Consider the following 24,679-nt stretch of genomic DNA (forward strand, 5'->3'; position numbering starts at 1 on the left):
AAAGTAAACAAAAAACGGGGGTTGGAGAGATGGCTCAGCAAATAAGAGCACTGTCTACTTTTCCAGAGGTCCCAGGTTCAATCCAGGCAGCTACATGTTGGTTCACAACCATTTGTAACTCCAGTTCCAAGGGCCCAACACCCTCTTTTGGTTTCCACTGACACATGGTGCCCAGACACACATGCAAGCAAAATACCCATACACATAAAAAAAATTAAAAGTAAATGTAAAAACTGTTTAAAATAAAAATGACCTGTGAATTAGAGTCAACTCACAGACCCCATTTTTTCCACTAAAATGACATGGTTGTTTAAAAGGCTATGGCTTCTGTCAGCTCTCTGTTACTATAACCTGCCCCCTCCCAACAACCGATCAACATGTAAAGAGAAAAGGGTTCCTTCTGCTCATAGTTCTGGTGTTTCCGTCCGTAGTCAGTTGGCCCTGGTGCTTCTGGGAGTCTGCAGCAGAGCAGAACCACAATTCTCACAGATAGGAATAGAACAGAAAGTAGAAGGAGGACCAGAGTCCCCAAGCTACCTTCAAAGGCCCACCCCCACTGACCTCCCGCTAGGCCGCAGCTCTATAAGGCTGCACCACAGGCTGGGAACACATGGGTCAGAGGGAGCATTTCCAATAAGAACAATAGCAAGGCTGAATGCAGATACACAACTAGAAGGGCAACAAAGACTTTCTTCTCTTAAGCTCTCACCAAACAATGTGCTGGGTCTTAGTGAGTCATTCTCTAGCCAGAGAGCTATACTATCTGAGAATGTGGCTCACTGGTAGCAAGAGCAGGACAGGACACAAGAACAGGTGAGAGCATCCTTTAGATGGATCACTACCTACATGCAATCCCAGTGTCGTGGCAGGAGTACTATAGCTTGGTCGCAATGCCGTTTTGGAGAGCCAGCTGCAGAGAACCTCCTTCCAGCTGTGCCCCTTTGCCAAACGCCTCTTCTACCCACCTCTATTCTACCCCTTTTCTTGTCAAAAAAAAAAAAAAGATAATTTGTTATGGCCACAGAAAATCACAGACCTGTCGTTGGAAAGTGAGGGTGCCCTTTCGCCATTGCTGAGGGCCTCAGAAGACAATCCATCCACATGTTCTCTCTCCTAAACTCTCCGTTGTCTGTCTACAATGGGAGATTTAAGACCGAGCTGTGTGAGACAGAAAGGCTAAGTCACCTTTGCCATTTTCCCCAGAATGTAGAAGACACACCAGCAAGTTAGCAAAAAGGTCCCTTGTATGTTATGATTTCTGCAACTTCATGACAAACATATGGTGAAAGATGGACTCTAGGGCCTGTTAGGTCCCGAAGTTGTATGATGCCCCCGACCTACTTCAATCTCTGCACTGGTTATGGGCAGGGAGGAAGGGTGTCCACTAAGCAGGGAAGGAAAGAACCTCTTGCAGATGAAGCACTGAATGCTACCTCTGAGACACGAGCGCCGGCTTTTCTCCTTCAGATCTCCTACTTGGGCTACCTGCTGCTGTTTAACTATGTTATCCTGGTGCGGATGGATGGATGGCCCTCCCCTCAAGAGTGGATCGTCATCTCCTACATTGTGAGCCTGGCATTAGAGAAAATACGAGAGGTGATTATCAAAAAGAATGATCCCTCCTCCACTAACTGCTGGGTTCGGTTTCAGGTGTTACTGATGCAGAGCAATGTGCAGACGGTGGCTGCCCGAGGGCCTTCCCTGTGAGGCCTCACCGTCTGGAGTCATTCTATTTGCTTGCTTCAGATGTGCATGCCTCCTCCTTCTGACTGACTTTGAACTCACAGTTCAAAACACAAAGCAACGTAAATACTTAGCATGATAACAAAAAAATAGGTTCGAGTGTATGGAAGAGGTATAGCAAATTCTGCCAGCTACTTGACATAAGCCAGCAAGTATGAGTGGCCACAACTTTCAGCAGTCTTCTGGGACCTGAGATTAAAACTGAGACGGTAACTTTTTAAAAGTGTGTGTGTGTGTGTATAACGCGTGCATGCGCGTGCGTGCATGTGAGTGTACCCATCCATGTGGGTGGGTACATTTGCATGGGCAAGCGTACAGGTTGGCTTAGACTAGACTGACTGGTGAGAAAGCCAGGATTCCTCTGTCTCTGCAACAGCCCCCGTCCCATCACTGCCCAAGCCCAGTGTTGGGCTCATAGGCACACACCATCTTGTCCAGATTTGACGTGAGTTCCGGACATTTAAATGCAGGACCTTGTGCTTGTCCAACAGGCACTTCGCTCACAGATCCCCCCTCCCGGGCCCCGGGAACAAGACTGGTGCTATAACTTGGGACTTTGCATCGCACTGTGCATTCGCACAGGTGGTGTCTTCTTTCAGAGGCGCATGGAAGAAGAGGTCTTGGCGAGAGGGAATGGGGGAAGGAGGCAGGAGAAGGAGCTGAATGAGGTGTGGCTCCAGAAAGAGGCTCTTCTCTGTGTAACCCCTGCAAGGGGGGGGGGGGGAGGAATTTCAGACCCACATCAGTGTTTGGCTCCCAGATCAGCGGTGACTCCAATTACCCAAGGGCGGGCCTCCCAGAAAGGGGCAGGTGCGGGCCTCCCAGCAGCACCTGCAGTAAATGGGTGGCATGCCCACCTGGTGAGAGGCTCCAGGGAACCTGGGCGGGGCCCAGAGCATCTGCTGCAAACAGAAGGGTCCGGATTTTAAACTTAAGTGCTGTAAAAGAACAGGCATGCTCTCGCACGTGGCTCACATCAACCAGGTCTTTTATTTAAAATGGAAAGCCAAGCGTCAGTTTCCGCAGACGGCAAAGGAAGCGCTATCTGGGATGGGCTGTCACCCACAAGTCTGACAATGCATTCACTCACAAACAGCAAGTTATATCTAGGCAGAACATGAGCTCACAGTGAAGAAGCACACAGCACAGGTTGCCGGCCTTGACCCAATGGACACAGGACCAATACCGTTATCTTGTAATGACTATTGACCCCACCCAGTAGAATAAGTTTGATGTCGTCGTCAAGTGAGAGCAGGGCAATCAAGAGTGCTGAGAATTCTACACTCCATCCTCTTCCGTGACTCCCACTGTTTCTTCTCTAGCTGGGCTCCATTAGGTTTCCACAGCTGTTCCACCCGAGACTTCCCAAGGTGCCGGTCTTACCTTTATATAATTGGGGGCGCATGGAGAAGTCAGAGGGAAACTTGGGGAAGCCAGTTTTATCCTTCTACTTTTAATGTGGGTCCTAGGTGATCAACCTCAGGTCACCAGACTTGTATGGCAAGTGTCTTTACCCACTGAGCCATCTTGCTCACCCTCCATCAAGATCTGGATCCTACCAGGATTGTTCCGGGAAAGACGGGACAGCTGTCAGCCAGCACACGTGGCTTGCTGAGACAGTGAGCCCTTCTAGGTTGGTTGGTAGACGGTCGATACCGCACTGGCCCTTGGATCCAGGGATCTACTCATGATTTTCAAAGTTGAAAGGGTACACTGGCATGGCTGCCTTGTCCCCTGCCGTGCCTCCACTGTGCCTGTCACGACTGCAAGGGCATGGCTGTGCATTCTGCTGGCGGAACAGCACCACTGTGGAAGAGTCCTTTAAGTCAGTGGTGATGCAAAAGGATAATATCTCAAGCAGGAGGAAAAAAAATCTGGCTCAACTTTCTCTGATTTCTCATGTCTAACTTGAGAAGAAATTTTGGCAAGCCTGTGTTTCCCAGCCCCATCCAGCCTTCTCCGCCAGGTGGGTCATCCCTCTGCAGTAACAGGACTTGCTCCTGCTCTAGCGTTTTCCTTCTTTACAGTTCTGGAATGTGAGTCAGTAGGCACAAGTCCAGGTAATTAAAAAGGGAATCAAAGGCAGCTGCTCTAATTACAGTCAGAAGGGGACAATCTGGAAGGCATTTCCCGTGTCTACAAAATCCCTGACTCGAAGAATACAGAGGATCCCATGGAATTTCCCCCTCTAGATATACCCTTGGCCTGAAAAATTCATGTGTGGAGATCTTGAGTCACAAAGGGCTCAGATGCCCTGAAATGTCCCAGCATTTGTTCCCCCCGAGACAGGGTTTCTCTGTAGCTTTGGAGCCTGTCCTGGAACTAGCTCTTGTAGACCAGGCTGCCTTGAACTCACAGAGATCCACCTGCCTCTGCCTCCCGAGTGCTGGGATTAAAAGCATGCGCCACCACCGCCCGGGTTGTCCCAGCATTCTTATCTTTCCTAGATTCCAATGAAGATGAGGTTTCTGATAGGACCCTCTCCACTTACTGCTCTTTGGGGTTTACTTTTAGATCCTCATGTCGGAACCAGGCAAACTCAGCCAGAAAATCAAAGTGTGGCTCCAGGAGTACTGGAACATCACAGACCTCGTGGCCATTTCTATGTTCATGGTCGGGGCAATCCTGCGCCTCCAGAACCAGCCTTACATGGGCTACGGCCGGGTCATCTACTGTGTGGACATCATCCTCTGGTACATCCGAGTGTTAGACATCTTTGGTGTCAACAAATACCTTGGTCCGTACGTGATGATGATCGGAAAGATGGTTAGTAATAGCTCCCCATGAGTAACCACATAGCTTGGCTGGCATTAGAATGCTGGGCCAGGCTTGGGTGTGGCTTCCTTTGATTTCACTTGGTCTTTCCGTTGCAGCTGCTTTAACATGTACATTTACACTAGGTGTTGATATCTTAATAAATTCCCATGGGAAACCAGGAGTTGACGATTCTTATACACACACATATAGACATTTATCTCTGATTCTGTACTAGGAACTCAATATATGACATATTCTTCCTTCCATAGCATATTTAAACTGTAGGATGATCAATCATTTATCAAATTTGTTCTGATTTTGTACTGATTATATTTTGATAGGAAGAGAAAGGAAAATATTCACCACTTCTCTAAGAATTTGCTTTGCTGTCCCAGGACATAAGAAGGCCTAAGTTTCTTATATGTAGTAAGAGTTCAGTGTCGGGGGGGGGGGGGCTGGAGAGATGTCTCAATAGTTAAGAGCACCAACTGCTTCAATTCCCAGTACCCCCATGGTGGCTCACAACCATCTGTAACTCCGGTATCAGGGATCCAATACCCTCTCTGGCTTCAGAGTGCACTGTATGCATAGACACACATACAGGCAAAGCACCATACACATAGAGTATAATATTTAAAATTTTTTAAAAAGTAATTCAGCAGCAATAATTGTATCTCAATATACTTGCTCTGCCTCTTGGGGGCTGGAACCATCATAGAAACTCTTCACGGCAGGATGTGGACTTCATATGTTAGGAAGTTTCATCCATTTCAGAATGCTTTCATAGACAATTCAGATTGCTAACTTCCTCACCTCTGGCAGAAGCCAGTGGCAATAAGGCCCAAGCCTGGCTCTTACCTCTATAACCCAACACACTCTGTCTCGTGTGCTCTGCCCTGGGGTGGTGGTTGTATGCTCTTTGTGCCATTAGTTTGAGACACAACCATGATGGCGTTTATTTGAGAACAGGCCACAGAATGTAAGACTACCTATGACCCAGCAAGTTGTCCTTACATAACTAAACTAGTTTGTGTTAGGGCTAGTACAGAAGAAAGGCGACCTTCTAAGTTATGCAATAATCAAGAAATAGGATAACAGAATAATAATTATTTTTAAATCCCTCAATAGAGCGAGTATATTTGAGCTACAGGACGTATTGTTTAGTTAATTGCAGGAAGGACCCGAATGCTCGGGAACATTCAAAATTGGGGATTATAGGAACTAGAGAGATGGCTCAATGAATAAGGGCACTGGCTATTTTTGCAGAGAACCTGAGTTCATTCGGTTCCCAGAAGCCATATGTTGGCCACAACTGTCTGTAACTTCAGTCCCAAGTGATTTGACACTTTCTGTAGGCGCTGCGTACATGTGATGGAGAGAAACTTGGAGGCAAAGCACCATGCATATAAAAAGGGGGGTTGTTTACATTGGGGGTTACAGTAGTTTAGCACTGGCAGTGTAGTTCAGTTCCTGCCTAGAACGTGTGAGGCCCTAGTTCAGTCTATAGCACCACATAAAAGGAGGGAAGTGGGGTTCAATCTGTCTAGCATCTGGAGCACTCTCCACTCAGCATTCATGCCTTTATTTCTAAGAAGAATACTCTCTTGCTGTTGTTCCTAGAAACCCCCATGTTTTCTGATGCGGCCTCCCTGCCTCTCTTTGTTTTTCGTTTGTAAGACAGGGTCTTGTTATGTAGCCTTGACCGACATGACAATCATTACATAGACCATGCAGGGCCTCAAATTCACTGAGCACCCCCTGCCTCTGCCTCCCAAGTGCTGGTACTAAAGATGTGTGCCACCATGGCCAGCCCTTTCTCTCTTTGCACTTAGAATTACCAGAACATCTGTGTAGGGGTGTGTCACTTAGCTTTTGTCACTGTAAGAAAATACAACCTATAAAAGAAAACATCTATTACAGGTCACAGCCATGGTTGACTGAGCCTGTGGCTTTGGGTGTGTGTCACAGAAGCTCCTCATGGCAGGAATACATGTTGCGGCAAACATGCTTACAGCATAAGGCAAGAAGGAAAGAAAGAGGAATGAGATGGGGTCCAATCACCATCCTGATGACTTAAGGATCTCCAACAAAGCCACACATCTCAAAGGTTCCATCTCTGTCCTGGACTTGACCAATAGCGTCAACCTGGAAACTAAGCCTTTAACACATAGCCTTTAGTGAGAAGTATTCTAGGTGCAAACCAGAAAACATTCAAATGCCTTTAGTAAGGAGCATTCTAGAACTGAACTGGAGCAATGGGCAGCAATAAGAGAAGCAAGAATGAACCCAAGCAGATGAAGGCATCAGGGCTCTGGAATAAGACACAAGCTTTGCATGGGCTATAAAAAGCTACCGGGCTGTGGGTTAGGAAGAAAGATGGGAAAGAAGCTTTTCTTTATCACAATTAAACTGACACCTTCGGGGAGCACAATAGCGTGAGCCAAGGTGAATGTGGTCCACGAGTCAGTATTGAGGAATGCATGTTCTTCCTACACAGATGATCGACATGCTGTACTTTGTGGTCATCATGCTGGTGGTGCTGATGAGTTTTGGAGTAGCTCGCCAAGCCATCTTGCACCCAGAGGAGAAGCCTTCTTGGAAGCTGGCTCGAAACATCTTCTACATGCCCTACTGGATGATCTACGGAGAGGTGTTTGCAGACCAGATAGACCGTAAGACTAGAATTCATAGTAAGATTCTCTTCCCTGCTTCCAGGGCAGATGATCATCACTTAGCTGCGTGTTAATAAAAGAACACTCATTAATTTGGAAGTAAAGTGTTTTTCATTCTGCCATAGGCACTGGATTATTTTATGAAAAAATAAGATTTGAAAATATCTTAGCCTATGTAAGCATGTATTATTCCCTGTTTTTTCTATTGTGTTTTAGTTAGCATACCAAAGAATGGACTTCATTATGACATTTTTCCCATTACATACATTGTACATTGCTCTTATTTGTCCTTCTCCCAGTATCCTCCTGTCCCTTATTCCCCTCTTTTATTGGTCACTTCCTCCCTTCAAATAGCTCCATTTCTGCTTTCATATTACATAGGTGTGGATATATTTAATATGTATGCATATACATATTATAAGAGAGAAAATTTATCTTAGCTTCCTCCATTACTCCTCTTGCTCCCCTCCCTTTATGTCATGAAGACGGGGTGAAGGATGCGCTACAAAATGCCATTCTCTGGAGTCAATGCAGCTCTTACACAACTTCTCACAACTGCAGTTACTTGCACAGGGACCACACCAGACAAGGACTACCAACAAGATGAGGAAACAGGAGATGTTCACAGTGATCCTTTACCTCTGAACTATTGGCTATCAGTAGATTCTGGGAAAGGCAGGGGAGGGCAGGAATCACTGTCTGTAGTTGTGTTCTCTGCTGAGCCCACCAGACCCGAAAGATTAGCTCCAAATTCATTGTCACACAGGTTGTCCTGATTAATCTAAGTGGGTTAAAATGAATGAATAAATAGGAAAGTGAGATTTGTGGGGAGGAGGGGAGGTTGACAGGAAAAAATAGAAAGGTGGGGATGGAAGTGGTTGGTACACCTTGTATACATGTGAGAAATTGGTCTAAACCCAAATTTAATTAAACATATATATTTAAAGCAAACAGACAGAAGTTTTGGGACTTCAGATATAGCTGTGCTTTTAATCACATTGGCTAATGAGAGACAATAATGAGGTAAACAAAAAGACTATACTTTTTCAGTAACATCATTCAGCGCAGGTTTTCAGCTCTTCGTCTGACTGCTTCTCCTTACTTTTGCTTCTATTTGCGCTGCTGAGATGTTCATGGCAGGATACAGGGAATGCTTGATTGTCACACTTGAAAGTTCAAAGGATCATCTGAAGCAACATCATGCCTTCCCAGCGCTTAACTCCCGAGCTCACACTGTTGTTTATAGACATATGGCTAGATGGATATTCATGAAATCTATTTCTCAGAATTAATAATAGGTACATTTATTCTAGCAGGCTTGAGTCTTTGTGTATCTTAGCAGCAAAGTGATTCTTGTGTTGGTAAATTATTTGATGTTCCTCTCACCCACCATCTTGTTTTCTTTTCTCCCCTCCTGGGACAATTGAAAAACAAAACGCAAACTTCATATCCAATGACTGTCTAGTCTACGCCATGGAAATCAACCGTAAGTTCACATGGAATTGGTGGGGTGAGTTTGTGAAGGGTTTTCCTAAGTAATCTTTTTCCTCATTTGTTTACTGATGGTCTTATCCTAGTTTTAAACATGGCTTTGGTTTCCCGAGACCAGTACTTTTTAGACTGCGAAGAGACCATAAGTTCCACATTGGGATCCTCGTGTTTCCCCCCTTTGGGAAATAGATCTCCTTTGTGAACAGAAGGGGAAGGATTCATTTTCAAACATGACTCCATAGTCGATCTGAGTGGGTGGCAGGGACCCCTACATCACACTGGAAACCAAATATGTTTTCAGAGTTAATGTACAATGAAAGCAAGAAAATCACAAGAAGAAAGCATCAGCTAATGGTAAATTATTAAAAGACAGAATAAGATTCTAATAGACAACATAGGGAGATACAATAATGGTTACTGGGTCTGTTTAATTATCATTAAAAACTAATTATATACATGGTGTAGCTAAGTTGTAGAATGCCTGCCAAGCATGTGCAAGGCCCTGTGCTCATTTTTCCCAGGACTACCAAGTGAACAATAAAGTTTCTAAACATAGTGAGGGGATACAATGGTAAGAAAATGGAAAATGTTTACAAATGCAACAAGCTTCACTATGACTATCCCAAAGTAAAAACATAAATGTATTACCTTCTTTGTATGATTGATATTTTTGTTTAGAAAATCATTGCTTATGAGATACAAAAATCAAATTAAGTCAAGAGTGGGGGTGCATAGCTGTAATCCTAGCACTTGCAGCTAGAGGATCTCAAGTTTGTAAGACTGTCAAACTAAATAGGGCTGGAGATGGCTCAGTGGCTAAAATGCTTGCTGTGCAAGCATGAGGACCTGGGTTTGATTCCCCAGAACCCATATGAAAAAGCAAGACACAGTCACACATACTGGACAGGAAGATCTCTGGGGCTTGCTGGCTCTAGCGGAGCCAGTATAGCAAACTGCAGGTTCAGAGAGAGACCTTGCATCAAAAGTAAAGTGGAGAGAGCATCTGGCTTCTACATACAGATGCACAGATGTGCATACACAGACACATATGTATCCACCCCAAAAGAAAGAGATTATTTAAAACACATATAATAGATGTTTATCCCTTTTGTTACATAAACAAAACAAGCCCCCTCCCCCCCAACAAACTTTTCTTTCAGCTCCTTGTGGTGAAAATCTCTATGATGAGGAAGGCAAGCGGCTCCCTCCCTGCATCCCTGGTGCCTGGCTCACACCTGCCCTCATGGCCTGTTATCTCCTGGTGGCCAACATCCTGCTGGTCAACCTCCTGATCGCTGTTTTCAAGTAAGGATCACAACAGAGGCCTCGTGGCCGCTGCTCATTGTTCTAAGGGCTCCAGCTCAGGATCAGAAAGTTATGGTGATACCTACAGTACGTCCAGAGAACTTTACTAAAACTTTTAAAGGGATAGGATTTTGCTCAATGTAGTCATAAATCAATTGTCAGCACTTGACTGTATGAACTTTGAATCTTGGCTAGTATTTTAACACTGAAGCACGCATTCTAAACTAATGGAGATAATTTCTTATGCAGAAGTCTCCTGAGCAACAGAAGATTTGAGAAACTTGTGCTTTTCATTTTATTCATTTTCACTACTGGAGACAAAAATACTAACTTCACATGATTATTTTATATATAAAATATTAAATCTTATCATTCAGAGCAGTAGAGTGGCTTAAATTACTAAATAAAGTTTTTTTTATAAAACTGCCCATTTGACATGCATTGATTTTGTTGACAACACTTTAAAGATGTTGAAAAATTATTTTACAATCTAAGATGGGTTTTGAAAATAGAATCAAGGGCATCAAGGAGAGCAAAGTCCTCCTCGACCATTCAACAAGTTCAAAACCAGAACACAAGAATAAAACATCTTCTAACTTGAGAAATATGAAGAAAAACTCTCCCTAGAATTGTGAAGTCATACCATGTAACAAGACAAGGCTCCGGCTGAGGCTTGAGAAAGGAGAAAACCAAGGTTTCCAGACAATAGTGGGTTTTCTTAAAGCTCCAATGCTAACAATCACACACTAACTGACTCCTGCTGAAAGCTAAAATATGACAAAGATTGCATTGCCCACATTCAAACTAGTGCACCCTCAGATAAGCTCAATTATTAATCAGCTGCTCATCTACACAGTAAAAAGCAGGTCATCTAGTCATTTGAATTGAAAGTTTTAACTCTTCAAAGTACCTTTAAAACATGAAATATCACACTGAGCATATTAATCCACAGTTTGGTGTGCATTTTCAAGAAAACAGTGTAAACCAAAATTCCACATATTTGATATGTCTTTGAGCGTGGATAATCCACACTGATGAATAAGGCTAAAAAAAAAATCAGATGATCAAGGAATCTGCCTCAGTGAGATTGCACTAAGTCCATCTCATGATGTCATTTAAATCCAAGGAACAGAAAGCCCTGAAATGACAATAGGAACTAACTGTGAAACTGTCTTCGTTTAAAGCAATACCTTCTTTGAAGTCAAGTCAATATCCAATCAAGTGTGGAAGTTCCAGCGATACCAACTGATCATGACATTTCACGACAGGCCAGTCCTGCCCCCACCCATGATCATTTTGAGCCACTTCTATATCATCATTATGCGTCTCAGTGGTCGCTGCAGAAAGAAGAGAGAAGGGGAGCAGGAGGAGCGGGACCGTGGGCTGAGTACGTTGGGGATTCTTCGTTTTCACTTGTGGGATAATTTTTTTTAAAAAGGCACTAAACAGACACTTCCATTGCAGCCTCATACTGAGGCATGTGAAAACCACCGCAGTCCAGCTGCTGGGTGTCTTAGAATGTTTCTTGTTTTCTGGGTATTCTAGCCTTGCTCACTTACATTGTAAAGCCAACTCATGGAGACCAGAGACTTAAAGTTCGCAAAAGTTTTTCTTCTATTTCTACTTCCGTATGCTTGAAGACCCCTTTAAATGTATTAATGTGCTCCATTTAAAGAGGGTAAGGAAAGAAAAGCTTGGCTGCTTATGCAATAAAGTGCAAACTGTTTTCTGGGAAACCTTTTGCTTTCCAGACAGATGCAATTCACTTTTGTTTTTCACTAAAATGTGATCCATTTTGCTCCGATAGCATTTGGAACACTGAGACAGACTTTCTTTTGGGGGGACCGTGGAGGGCTAACAACTACTTGAAGTAATCAGGAAAATGTCTACTCGTGGGGTCGAGTTAAAGCTTAATCAAAGTCTGGCTATAAAATTCTCAATGGCACAGTTACAGCTAAAGCGATTCTTCTAAAAAGTGGTGTTCACATGCCCCACACTTCTCCCCCACACAGAGCTGTTCCTCAGTGACGAGGAGCTGAAGAAACTGCACGAGTTTGAGGAGCAGTGCGTGCAGGAGCACTTCCGGGAAAAGGAGGATGAACAGCAGTCATCCAGCGACGAGCGCATCCGGGTCACATGCGAGAGGTACGCCAGACTCTGCACCCCTCTCTTCGCGGGGTGTTCATTTCAAATCTCTGCTTGGGTTTTTGGCTAAGATCGCTTGTAGTTGCTCGCTGTTCTCCCTCGTTTTAAAAAGTCACCTTCCCTACCTCTGCAATAGTGATGCAAATTGATTATGGGAAATAATATTTATTTTAAACAATCATGAAAAAACATACTTCCTAAAGTAGAGTGTTTACCTCAAATCCTATATCAGCTATAGGAGGCCACCATAAAATATCTGCCTTTAGTGTGCGGTTCCCTTTGCCAAGCCAGAAGGCACGCTGGGGACTGAGATCCCTATCCTGCATATATGCATAGTTCTTTGCTGCTGCAGGGAAGCCCAGGAGAAAGGACTCCCATCTCAGGTATAACATGAAGTGTGAAATCTTGCAGGGCTGGAGTAAGGGGTGAGTGTCTGTTTCCCTTAATCTCCCCAATTAGGCAGGATCTGTCCGGTAGACAGAGAAATATGACACTGGTTAACCATGCATGGATGGATGGATGTGTGGGTGGGTGGATGGACAAATGGATGGATGGATGGATGGATGGATGGATGGATGGATGGATGGATGGACAGACGAACAGATGGACAGACAAGAGGGTGTGTGGGGGGGTAGATGGATGGGTGGATGAGTGGGTGGGTGGGTGGATGGATGGATGGATAAATGGACAGATGAACAGATGGACAGACGAGAGGGTGGGTAGATGGATGGATAAGCACATAAATTAACGAATGGCTCAATGAAGGACAGTCAAGGAGAAACACAAAGCTAGGAATGTACCAGTCTGATGTATTTCAGTACCCTAAACTGGGACTAAGTAGCCAGCCAGCAAAGAAAGGAAAGGCAGGAACAACAAACTCTATATACATGTTTTTGAAATCAGAATTGTTGGGACCCGTTATTTCTTAGGGAAAGCAATGTTAGCTTGTTCGGATCTTGCTAGCATGTTGTTCCTGAGAATGTCACTCAACTGGGTAAAAACAGACGCAGGAAACATGCCTAAGCAAGGTCTGGCCTATCCTGTATCTTCGAGCACTTAGGAGTAGTTTTCTAACACAGATACCAGCATATACTGGGAAACACAAGCATGATAGCATTCAAAAAGGGTTCTTCAGTTAGCCTTGACCAGCGAAGCCCAAAGACTACTGCAGAACTCAGACACATCACCAAGCCTCTCTGCCACATGCACGGCCTTTGATTCTGCCCCAGCCAAAACGACTAGATATGCCTCTGACATCTGGTCCCCAGCCCCTCCTGGCCGCAGTCACCTTGTAATCAACTGAGCCCGACCAGCTAAATTCAAAGGTTACCTGTACCAACATTTAGCCTTAATGAAGGACATTTTTAAAAAGACTTCAAAACACTCAATTGATGGCTTTACAGTAGTTATTAAGCTTCTAAAACATACAAATTCCTTCTTCATAATGTAGTGAAAAATTTCCAGTTAGGAGTCAGACCTTGACTTGAATGTTGCTCTAGTCAGTCATTCACAATGGAAATTGTGTTTGGTTTGGTTTTGCTTCGCTCTCTTTCTTCTCCCTTTCCCTAGCATTGTTTGGATTTTTATCATTCTTGGACCAGTGATTCATGAATGTAGTTATCAGGGCACTACCAAATTGAGGTTTTCTCTTGGGGCTGTGCACATGTAATAGGAATGAAAGTGTGCAGGGCAACACACACACTATTTCCTGTTTTCTTGACTGAGGCCCCCGCAGGAGAAGGGAACACATTCCTGCCCCTCTACTTCCTTTGGCTGCTCTTTGCCAAGGCTGACTCACAGGTGAATGCTCTAGGCAAGAGGAGGAGCTTTCTGCCCAGGGGACCAGACCACCAGAGGAGCAGGTGCCGTGCAGGCACGTGCTGTACCTAATTTGGGGTACTTGTGGTTCCTTTCAAAACAGATGTTTGTGTGTTTGGAAATTTTTGCTGATTCTTCCATCCCTTCAATTGATTCAGTCAGTTCATTTCTGCACGGTATTTCATTCATTTGACTACTGATTGCTCTTTCTCTCAATGGTATCTGTTTCAGCCATCGGTGCAGGGTCAGGTATGGTTTGAAGAGACAGGCCTCAGACCTTCTCTCACCACTCTGTTACCCAAGCACCTTTGCAAACACAAGCTGGGGAGTCTTATCACACTATCTGTCTCCCTGATGTGCCCACACAGGGTTCTGCACATCAGTCATTCCCTTCCACCAAGGGTCCCAAGCATGTCAACCCTGGTTCCCACAACTCAGCCTAGCCCTTCCCCCCAATGCTTGGGAATGAACACTAAGTTCTAATACTGATTTTTGTTATCAAATGTCAATATTTTGTAACACCCAATGTTTAGTCCCTCAGTAAGAGATTTACAGTATGACTCACTGTTAGATAACACAGCCCTGGGTTGCAGCAAAGGGTTCAACCCAAAGCTCAACCAACATGCCCACGGGCTCTCATAGTTCTCTTAAATATAGACGACCTCTCCTGGACTCCAGGTTCTATATATGACACCACCATTCAGCCGCTTCAACAAGTCAGAAACTGAACGTCACTGTGGTTCATGTCCCTTACCTTATCTTCTTTGACTTCCTCAGAGCACCTTGTCCTTTCTGACGCAGGAGTTCTGCCCATGCCACCCTCTACCTGGTCCACCCACACCCACCTTCCTTATTCATCCTTTGAACCTCTGCTCAAATACCATTGCCATGTGAAAAAGCTCCCTGGCCACCAAACACATGTAACTGGGTCAAGATCATTGAACCCTAAGATACAGTCAGCATGTCTGGATTTTGTCTACCAGGATAATTTCATGAGGTATAAATAGAGTTTTATGAATGAGTGACTAAAAATCATTCATACTTCACTACAAATCTCTAATCTCTTCTCAGTCCTTGTGGAATCGGAGGCAGGTGATGGGATTCAGCTATGTTCCCTCCTGCTTCAGATGTCTATGGTTTTGATGGGCCAAACCTGTCCTGGCAGACACTGACCTCCATGGTCTTCTATGCTGGAGCTTTTTGAAAATTCTCATAGACGTGGGCATGAATCTTGTTATATAGCCTTTATTCGCTTTATATCTTCTAATCACTTCAAAACATACAGGACATAATGCAGCTCATAGAGTATATATTTAGATGCAGTTGATCCTGTCCTAAAGAAACTGTTGATCTTAAATAGTCCAATCCTTTAATTACAGGTTCTGATTCTTCCCGGTCCCTGTTTAGAGGTTTTCTGTCAGATTTATGTATTTGAGTTAAGGTTTTCAGTTTCCTGACAACTTGGTGATTCCTATTAAGAATGGCAAAGGCAAAAAACCATAGGACACACAACTCTGAGATTTGATATTAGCTGGGCATAGTGGCACATGCCTGAGAACTAAGGCAGAAGGATCATTAAAGTCATTCTAAGGTTCGTAATGAATTCTAAAAAAAAGCCTTAAATGTGTATCAAAATAAGAACAGAAAGAGAAAGAGAAGGAGGGGGGAGGAGACTGGAGGCTGCCATTTGTATTATTTAGTTTTGTTTGTCTTGCTATGTAGCCCATCCTGACCTCAAATTCAATATCCTCCTGCCTCAGTCTTCCAGTGCAGTACTTACGTAAGTCTGTATTTATTATGTCTAATATCTCAAAACATACAGACTGGAGTTCACGAGCTACATGTTTTGAAAGCAATTGGCCCTGTCCCTAGAGAGCCTTAGGCCTAGGCTAGCCGAAGCTGTATCCATAGATTCTGGTCGGGTGGGTATTTTTGTCATGTTCACGAATTGGACTACGACGTCTTGGGTCTCCTGTAGGCTTGACAGGAAGTCAACAATCCATGGCATTGAGATATAATTGGCTTCCTTTTCTCATGTGATAAGGAAGAGAAGGTGTTGGTAATAGAGACCTCAGCAAAGAGACAAAATAGTAGCAAGAAGAGGAGAGATCAGTCTTAGATGTAGAGAGCATAAGAAGACAAAACACACAGTAGTGAGAAAGACATTTAGGACCAATCATTTCTGAATGCTTTCTTTTTTTACATATAAATTTTTATTAACATAATTTTCTTTTACCCTTACAAAATTTTTATTATTTAATACCATGAAATTTTATTTTTCTTTTATCATTATTATTATTTTATTACTTAAAAATACCAATCCAAATTTCCACTCCCTCCCCTCCTCCCACTCCCTCCAAAGACCCTCCCACCCCACTCCCCTCTCCAATCTTAACAGAGGGCCATGCATCCTGCCCTGTGGAAAGTCCAAGGCCATCCCTACTACATCTGGGTTGAGCAAGGCTTACAACCGAAGAGAATAGGATCCCAAGAAGCCAGTACATGCTGTAGAGACAAACCCCAGTGTCGCTATCAGTGGCCTCTCAGTCTGCCCCAACTGTCAACCCTCTTCAGAATTGACTCCCAGCCCAGTTGGAGTTAGTGAGCTACCATTATTAGCTCAGGCAAACTGTCTCAGTGGATGACCCCCTCATGGTCTTGAATTCTTTGCTCATACTCTCACTCCTTCCATTCTTCAACTGGATCTTAGGAGCTCAGTCCAGTGCTCTGATGTGGATCATTGCCTCTGTTCTCATCTGTTGTTGGACGAAGGTTCTATGGTGATATTTAAAATAATCACCAGTCTGCCTACAGGGTAAGGCCAGTTCAGACACCCTCTCTATTGCTTAGAATCTTAGCTGGGGTCATCCCTGTTGGTTCTTGGTCACTATTCTAGAGACAGTTTTCTTGCTACCTCCCTAATGGCTCCCTCAATCAAGATATCTCTTTTCTTGTTCTTGTAACTGTCCTTCCTCCATCTCAACTATTCCATTCCCTCAAGTTCTCCTCAACACCCCCCTTCTCCCCTTCCTTCTACCCCCTGCCCCCCTGCTCCCAAATTTTTTGAATGCTTTCATCTTACAAGTTAATGGGAATCAAGGCTGCTTGAGCAGAGAAAGGAATGGATTAAATACTGAAGCATTATTGGCTCCTTAAGAGGCATTCTTATTCCTCATCTGACTTGGACAACCTGTTTTAGTTACAGTTTCTATTGCTGTGATAAAGCACTATGACCAAAAACAAGTTGGGAAGAGGAGTTTATGGGGCTTACATATCCTGGGTGATATTAATGAGAGCCAAGACAGGAACTCAGGGCAGAAATCTGGAAGCAGGAATTGAGACAGAAGCCATCAAGGAACACTGTCTGCTGACTGGATCAGCAAGTTCTTTTTATATCATTTAAAACCTTTTGCCCAGTGGCAGCACTGCCCCCAGTGAACCGGGACCACCCACGTTAATCATTAATCTAGAAAATGCACAGCAGACTCCCTATAAGCGAATCTTATCAATCACATGACGCATTTTCTCCGTTGAGAATCTCTCTTCCCAATGATTACAGCTTTTGCCAAGTTGACATAAAACTAACCAACACAAAGTCAACTCAGAGCGAGATACAAACATTAGGCCAACAGATAAAACATATCAACTTCATTAGCAAGGGAATTATACCGGGTGGTGAGGCTCAGGGCCTGTTAAATATACTCCTAGTTTAGGCCTGCCAGCTCAGCCACTGGCAGTAGTAATTATCACAGCTCCTGCTCATGGTCATCAATCCCACCACGCTTCTGTAGGACCAAGACAAAAAGAAAGCCACTTTCCTTGCAGGCAGCTGACTTTCAAAGAGAGAAAGTAAAGTGTACGGGTGGCCTATATTCCAATCTACAACCCGCAACCTGCCACCTGAAAATCATTCATCCTTCAGAAGAAATAAAGACCATAAGAGTGGCTGGAGGCGCTAATGTAAAGACTGAGAACATAGAAGGGAAAAAACCAGCACTTAGGACCACCCACGTGAGTGCTACAGTGGTCATGAATCCAGTAGGGGTGATTCTAGTTGCACATGTTGACTTTTAGGGAAAATATACATGGAAGGGCGATAGCTATGGGGTTGTGTGGCAGAGTAATAAAGATGCAGCCATGAGACAGTACGGCATTGTACTGGGACATGTCGGTATGACTCCCGTGACTTTCATCAGAGACATCCTTCTTAGTTTGGGTTTCTATTGCTGGGACAAAATGCCTGACGAGAAAGCAAGTTGAAGAGGAAAGGGATTATTTGGCTCACACTTCCACACTGCTGTTCATCATAGAAGGAAATCAGGACAGGAACTCAAACAGGGCAGGCACCGGAGGCAGGAGCTGATGCAGAGGCCATGGAGGGGTGCTGCAGATTGGCTTGCTCTCCACGGCTTGGTCATTCTGCTTTCTAACAGAACCCAGGACCACCAGCCCTGGGTGGCACCGACCATAATCAGTCTAATGAATCAAACTGATTAAGAAAATGCCCTGCAACTGGATCTTATGAAGGCATTTTCTCAACCGAGGCTCCCTCCTTTCAGATGACTCTAGCTTGTGTCAAGTTGACATAAGGCTAGCCCAGCACTCACCCAATAGCCCCAACATAAGGATGCATGGGGCTTGGAGATTGAAGAGACTCTACTACTATCCACAACCAACCAGCTGGAACAGTGCTAGTGTCACCAATGGCAGCATAAACACGTTTGAGTGTCTCCAGGCACTATTCCTCTTCGCCAGGCTCTATGGCCCTAGTGATGCTAGACAAAGGGTGAGAACCTAGGACTGTAGAAGAGATAATCCAGGAAGCCAATGGGCTTCACTTAGCAGCTGACTGCAGGCTCTGGCCCAAGTAGAAAGTGCCAGAAAAGGCTAATGATTTTGATGCTTAGAATTCTAGAAACCGAGGAACAGCAATGGCGGTGTATAAATGAGGGACACAGAACTAGCGTCCCAGAAAGCGTAATATTCTTATAGTAACCGCTCTGTGTACTGTGACTACGAAGAGTGAGAAAGACGGGAGACTTAAGGCTTGAGTTTTATTCTATCATTATTAGTCCTTGTTCAGTCTTTCACGTATAAAATCTCTGCAAGTCAGGGCAAGGCACTACCCTGGGTGTTCTCCCTATAATTACTAACCTTAAAGACAGTCTATGTAAGGAAGTAACTGGAAATTAAAATGCCTAATGTAAAATTTAGAGTGGATTAGACAACTTTATGATCTATGGATCTGGAATAAAATTATAGAGTAGGAATAGTCTTAGAACTCAAGTAGAGAAGACCACGGGATCTTGAAACCTGGGTTTATACAAGAATGAACTGGACCTAACTCCACTAACATCATGTTTTGATGTGAATGCTTAGCTCTGTTATTATGGGAATGTTCTGTGTGATTTATGAGGTACCGTGCAGGTAAAAAGGGACTGTTCCATCTGAAAAGGTGGCTGTGCAAAAAATATGTTTGAAGAACTGGCTCGGAGTTGAGTCCCACATGTCTAGGTCCTTTCCTTCAAAAGAGACACACAGGGTCTCACCATGCGGAGATGAAGGTGAGACTTACATGAACAGAACCGCACCCTTCACAGGCCATCCCACAGGAATTACTACAAAAGTTCCACATACTGTCCAGAAGTTAACCACGTTGTTAGATATATCATTGTTTTAAAGTGATATGGGAGCGCTGGCTTCCATTTCTTTAACAAAAAAATTTTCACTCTAGTTTAAGTTTTATGGATATTACACTAAAACCAAAATACCTATTTAGTAAGCAGTATATAGGCCTGTGGAGATGTAGAGGAGGCTAGCAATGACACCCAATTCCACACAGTTGCATTCTTTGACACTCATATAGCACCCGCCGTTCATGGGGAAGCCTTCACATATATGGTTTCAGTAAGTCTTCCAACACGACTGTGTTACAGTCACTCAACACTACTCTTGTTCTACAACTCTTGGTTGCATAATAAAGGGAATTAGAGGAATAACTCCATCCCCAGTTCTAACAGGATTCCCAAAGTTGGTGTGGGATTAATCAGAAACAGCCTTGGGTTTTTTCCTAAAAAAAAAAAATAAAAAAAAAATAAAAAGATAAAAAAAATAAAGAGAGAGAGAGAGAAACCTCAACTAAGTAAACAAAAAGAGTATGTAATGTCAGCTATTAATCTGAAACTTTGGGGATGATGGTGGCATTTAGGGTGCACCCTCTTAACAGAAAAACCCAAAGTCAGTCTATTCCAACCTCTGAGTTGGACAGAGAAATATGAAGGGGTATGGGACACTGGGATTACTAATTAAAATCTAAATCAATTAAGCAAATTTGTTTCTGGCCTCCTCAATGTCTTTAGAAAGAGGGAGGGTGAAAGAAGTGATGTTGGAAATTAAGTGGAGTTAAAAATTCTGCTCAAAGACAAGGGCCTGATGCATGTGGGCCCAGAAAGTTTATAGACTTCATTTGTGTAAATTGACTTTCATATAATAGAGGGTGAAGGCTAGCCCTCAGGAATTTTCTGTTGAAAAACCCTATATTTAGCACTCGGAAGTCAGAAGCAGGTTTATCTTTGTGAGTTCAAGGCCAGCCTGGTCTACAAAGCTGTTCCAGAACAGCCAGATCTGTTACATAGTGTTGAGAATCATGGCCCCTTTAATAAGACCATAAAAACAAATGGCTTGCATGATTCTTCTTGAAAGGGAAGAAATATAACTATACTTGTTTGTAAATAACATGGTTATCTCTGAGTTTACTAATTAATCAAATTTCACTGAGTCCCTATCAAAGAATAGAGGTTTTTCATGTTAGCAGCTAAGCACACTGAAAGATGTCAAATAAGCCAGGCAGTGGTGACACATACCTTTAATCTCAGCACTTGGAAGGCAGAGGCAGGCATATCTCTGTGAATTCAAGTCTAGCCTGGCCTATAGGGTCCAGGACAGCCAAGGACACAGAGGTACTCTGTCTCAAACAAACAAACAAAGTAAATCCTAGGTAGTCTATCATTAATATGTGGAATCACTCTGCAGATGCCAAGATTAGTAAGAAGTCACAAAGCATGACTAGAAAAGAAGATAGTTTATTGTGGTGCTCGGAATGAAACTGGCTCATTTATTTGAATGATTGGTTCCAGTTGGTAGAACTATTTAGGAAGGATTAAGAGGTGTGTCCTTGTTGGAGCAGGTGTTATCACTGGGTGTGGGTTGTGAGATTTAAAAAAGTTCCTGAGATTCCTTGTGTGTGTGCTCCCTTTCTGCTTTGTGGCTGTGTGCCAAAATGTAAGAAGGAAGGGCAGACTCTCACAGTGTGGGAATGAGGAAAGCCAGCAGAACAGAGAGTAGCTTTTGGTGATCTGTAGAAAGGACACCAGGGACCTAGAACCAGGCTGCACTGCCAGCCATGTTATTACAGAAACCACACATTTTCTTTTAAGAAAGTTGGGGGAAAAAAAAAATCAAAGCCTGGTGGCACCGCATCAAGGTGTTTGCCATCACCTAGGGAGGAACCTGCCTGGACAAGCCACTGCGGGACCCTGGAGCCAGAACTCCCGACTCATCCCTGGAACAAATTCAATTTTTAGAAGGTCGTCCAAAATGCTGGGCATTCCTCACTGCCTCCTAGAGTTATATGTCATGAACCTATCCACACTGCACATATTGAAATGTAAGATGAGGTTTATTCTAGCAGGTTTCAATCCAAGCAGTATTACAGTTTCATGAGCTGTTGCTTGGTGATTTATGAGATTTTTAAAAAATAATCTATTTTTTAAAATTTATAATTTGCTGTTATCTTTTCTTGTGGATTCTCACCAAGAGTATATTGTTAAATATAAATACTAATCTAACATGCAGACAATTTAATGTGCCATTGTCCTTCAAATAAATTATATGGTAATCTGCATCTAATTATTACAATTTATTTTTAAGTCCCTTGAACTTCCAATAAAAATTATATACTTATTTATTTTGTTATAACCCATTTGTCATTGACAGTCATAGCTAAGATCAATGGTAACTACTAATACATTTGGCCTTCCGGATCTGTGGATTCTGCATCTGTGCATCCGTCCTCGGACTGAAACTATATTGGCAGGCAAGCTAGCTCAATAGGTAAAAGAACTTGTCCCCAGGCCATCTGAGTTTGAGCTCTGAGACCCACATGGTGGAAGCAGAAAACCAGTTCTGCAAGTTGTCCTTTGGTCTCCACACATGCGCTGTGGAACATTCATCCTCCCCTGCTCCATGGCACAGGCACGGAAGCGTGCGTGCGCACACACCACAAATAAAAACACTAAATAAATATAGGAAGTTTTAAAAGTAAAATCTTTAAAATTCCCTCTATACTGAACGTGTGCCAACTTTTATTTTGTCATTGTTGCCTAAATAATACTTTATTTAGTATTATTTGGTGCTTTATTTCTGCTCACAGTTTGGGGTACGGTCCATCGTGGCAGGAAGGCATATGCGGCAGCTGGCTTGTGCTGTAGGGGTGGGAACCCGCTCACATCTGATTGGTCAAGAAGCAGAGAAAGGCGGAAGCCTGCATGGCTCGTTGGTGTACTGCCGTAGTGGCGTTCTCCTTTGCTTTATCATTTAGTGGGAATCCAATGGGATGGTGCTGCCCACGGCAAGTCTTCCCCCTCAGTGAACCCTCTCTGAAAATGCCCTCACAGGCGCTCCAAACTCAGGAAGGCTCTGGGTTCTTGAAAGTGTCCTTGTTCTTAATCCAATGTCGCTGGCCAGCCGCATCTTTCTTCATTCCTAAGGCAGTGTGAAGAACCAGCTGAGAGGCAAAGGCAGAAGCAAACGTTGTGTGCTCAATGTTTATTAGCTCTGACCCCTGAAGAGTTGCATTTTTCCGTGGATCAACTTCCTTTCTGTAAAATGGGATGACAGTAACAGTGCTTACCTCGCAGGGCAGTGCTGGGGCCTGAATATACCTAGACCAGCACCAAGTAGACTTATTAGTGCGCACACACTCCTCCAACAGAATACTTGGCACATGGCAAACACTACATGCTGACTGATATTTCCTAATGCTTCTCATAATTTGAGTGAGAGCTTGTATTAGGGGCAGGCAACATGCCCAAGCAAGGCTGATGATCAAAGAAAGCCTGGAGGTTCAAACAGAGACAACAGTATCTCTATTGTTTTCAATATTTAATTAATCCCAATTTAATAAACGTATCCCTTTGTGTTTACCAGAGTTGAAAATATGTCAATGAGGTTGGAGGAAATCAATGAAAGAGAAAGCTTCATGAAAACGTCTCTGCAAACTGTGGACCTTCGGCTCTCTCAGTTGGAGGAGCTGTCTGGCAGGATGGTGAACGCTCTGGAGAACCTGGCGGGCATTGACAGGTCTGACCTGATCCAGGCCAGGTCGCGAGCGTCCTCAGAATGCGAGGCCACCTACCTGCTGCGGCAGGGCAGCATCAACAGTGCGGATGGTTACAGCATGTACCGCTACCATTTCAATGGCGAGGAGCTTCTGTTTGAGGAGCCTGCCCTCTCCTCGCCAGGGACAGCCTTCCGGAAAAAAACTTGCTCCTTCCGGGTGAAAGAAGAGGATGCAAAGTTGCACCTGGACCAGACCAGCAGCCAGCACCACACTCCGGGTCCCAGCCCACCCGCCACGCCAGGCCGCAACAAGCTTGCCCAGGATGGTCCCACGAGCGCAGAGCCCAGACCAGGACCGGATCCTGCCATCTCCGCGGGCGAGCTCGACCAGCAGACTGACCTCAAGAGCGCGGAAGCTACACCGGATCTGAATGCAGTGAGTGTTGCAGGCACACAGCAGACCGTCGAAAGCACCGTTTCCCACCAACTGCGGGAGAGCAAACTCGCGCGTTATTACCCAGGAGACCCCAACGCCTACAAAACAATGAAGTCCAGAAGCTTTGTCTATTCTGAGGGCAGAAAGCTGGTCCGGGGCCTTAGCAACTGGGGTGCCGAGTACAGTTCAATCATGGACCAAGCATGGAACTTCCACTCGGCTGAATGGAAATGCCAAGTTCAAAGGATCACACGCTCGCGCAGCACAGACATCCCACACATCGTGTCGGAAGCAGCAGTGCAAGATGAGTTTGAAGATGAGCGCAGCGATTCTCTCCTGGCTCCTCAGATCTCCCTTTCCGCCCTCACTGTTGCTGTTGACAGGACTGAGAAGGAAAACTTACTGACTGTGAAGCCTCACCAGACTTTAGGATTCCCCTGCCTGCGGTCAAGAAGTTTGCATGGTCATCCTAGGAGTGCGGAACCCACTCCTAGCAAATTAGACAGGGCGGGACATGCTAGCAGCGCGAGCAACTTAGCAGTCGCGTCCGTTGCTCCAAAGGGACAAAATGCCAAGCAAGAGAAAAGAAACACAGAAACTGAATGCTAATCTGTTTTGCGTCTTTGATTAAAACCACAACAAAAACAAAACAAAACAACACACTCACAACCGGAACCGTGAACGGATGCCGTCTTGGCCATACAAAGCATTATCAATGCCTGGTAATGCTTCCATTTTAAAACGATGAAAATTTAAACTTAAGTTGTAATGAATTTACAGTCGCGTCTTGTTAAGCAAGGTTTTGTAAATGATGTTGTGATACTGCCAGGTTGGGGCTGTAGCCCAGTAGGTAGGGGACTTGCTTACCCAGTTCACCCAAATCCCGAGGTCTCAGCTCCCGCACCACATGAACTGCGTGTAGTGGTGTAACACCTGCACAGTTGTGATCCCAGCACCCATGGAGATGGGGGCA

At 44.2% G+C, this 24,679-nt stretch overlaps 1 protein-coding gene across 2 annotated transcripts in view; it reads left to right on the forward strand.

Annotated features, from left to right (window-relative positions):
- Trpm1 (transient receptor potential cation channel subfamily M member 1) overlaps positions 1-24,315 on the forward strand; it is a 95,816-nt gene extending 71,501 nt beyond the window's left edge. The window contains exons 20-27 of one of the 2 annotated variants that reach the window (XM_050149125.1): positions 1,468-1,596; positions 4,258-4,509; positions 6,998-7,190; positions 8,638-8,658; positions 9,824-9,968; positions 11,153-11,355; positions 11,981-12,113; positions 23,139-24,315. In XM_050149125.1, the coding sequence (XP_050005082.1) occupies positions 1,468-1,596; positions 4,258-4,509; positions 6,998-7,190; positions 8,638-8,658; positions 9,824-9,968; positions 11,153-11,355; positions 11,981-12,113; positions 23,139-24,315 (2,253 nt within the window). The remainder of the gene's footprint in view (positions 1-1,467; positions 1,597-4,257; positions 4,510-6,997; positions 7,191-8,637; positions 8,659-9,823; positions 9,969-11,152; positions 11,356-11,980; positions 12,114-23,138) is intronic. The other variant, XM_050149126.1, reaches the window with a different exon arrangement.
- Positions 24,316-24,679: the final 364 nt, after the last annotated feature.

Source organism: Alexandromys fortis, unplaced genomic scaffold (genome assembly GCF_014885135.2).
Source record: "Alexandromys fortis isolate MF-2015 unplaced genomic scaffold, M_Fortis_MF-2015_v1.1 scaffold_67, whole genome shotgun sequence".
Taxonomy (NCBI): Eukaryota; Metazoa; Chordata; class Mammalia; order Rodentia; family Cricetidae; genus Alexandromys; species Alexandromys fortis.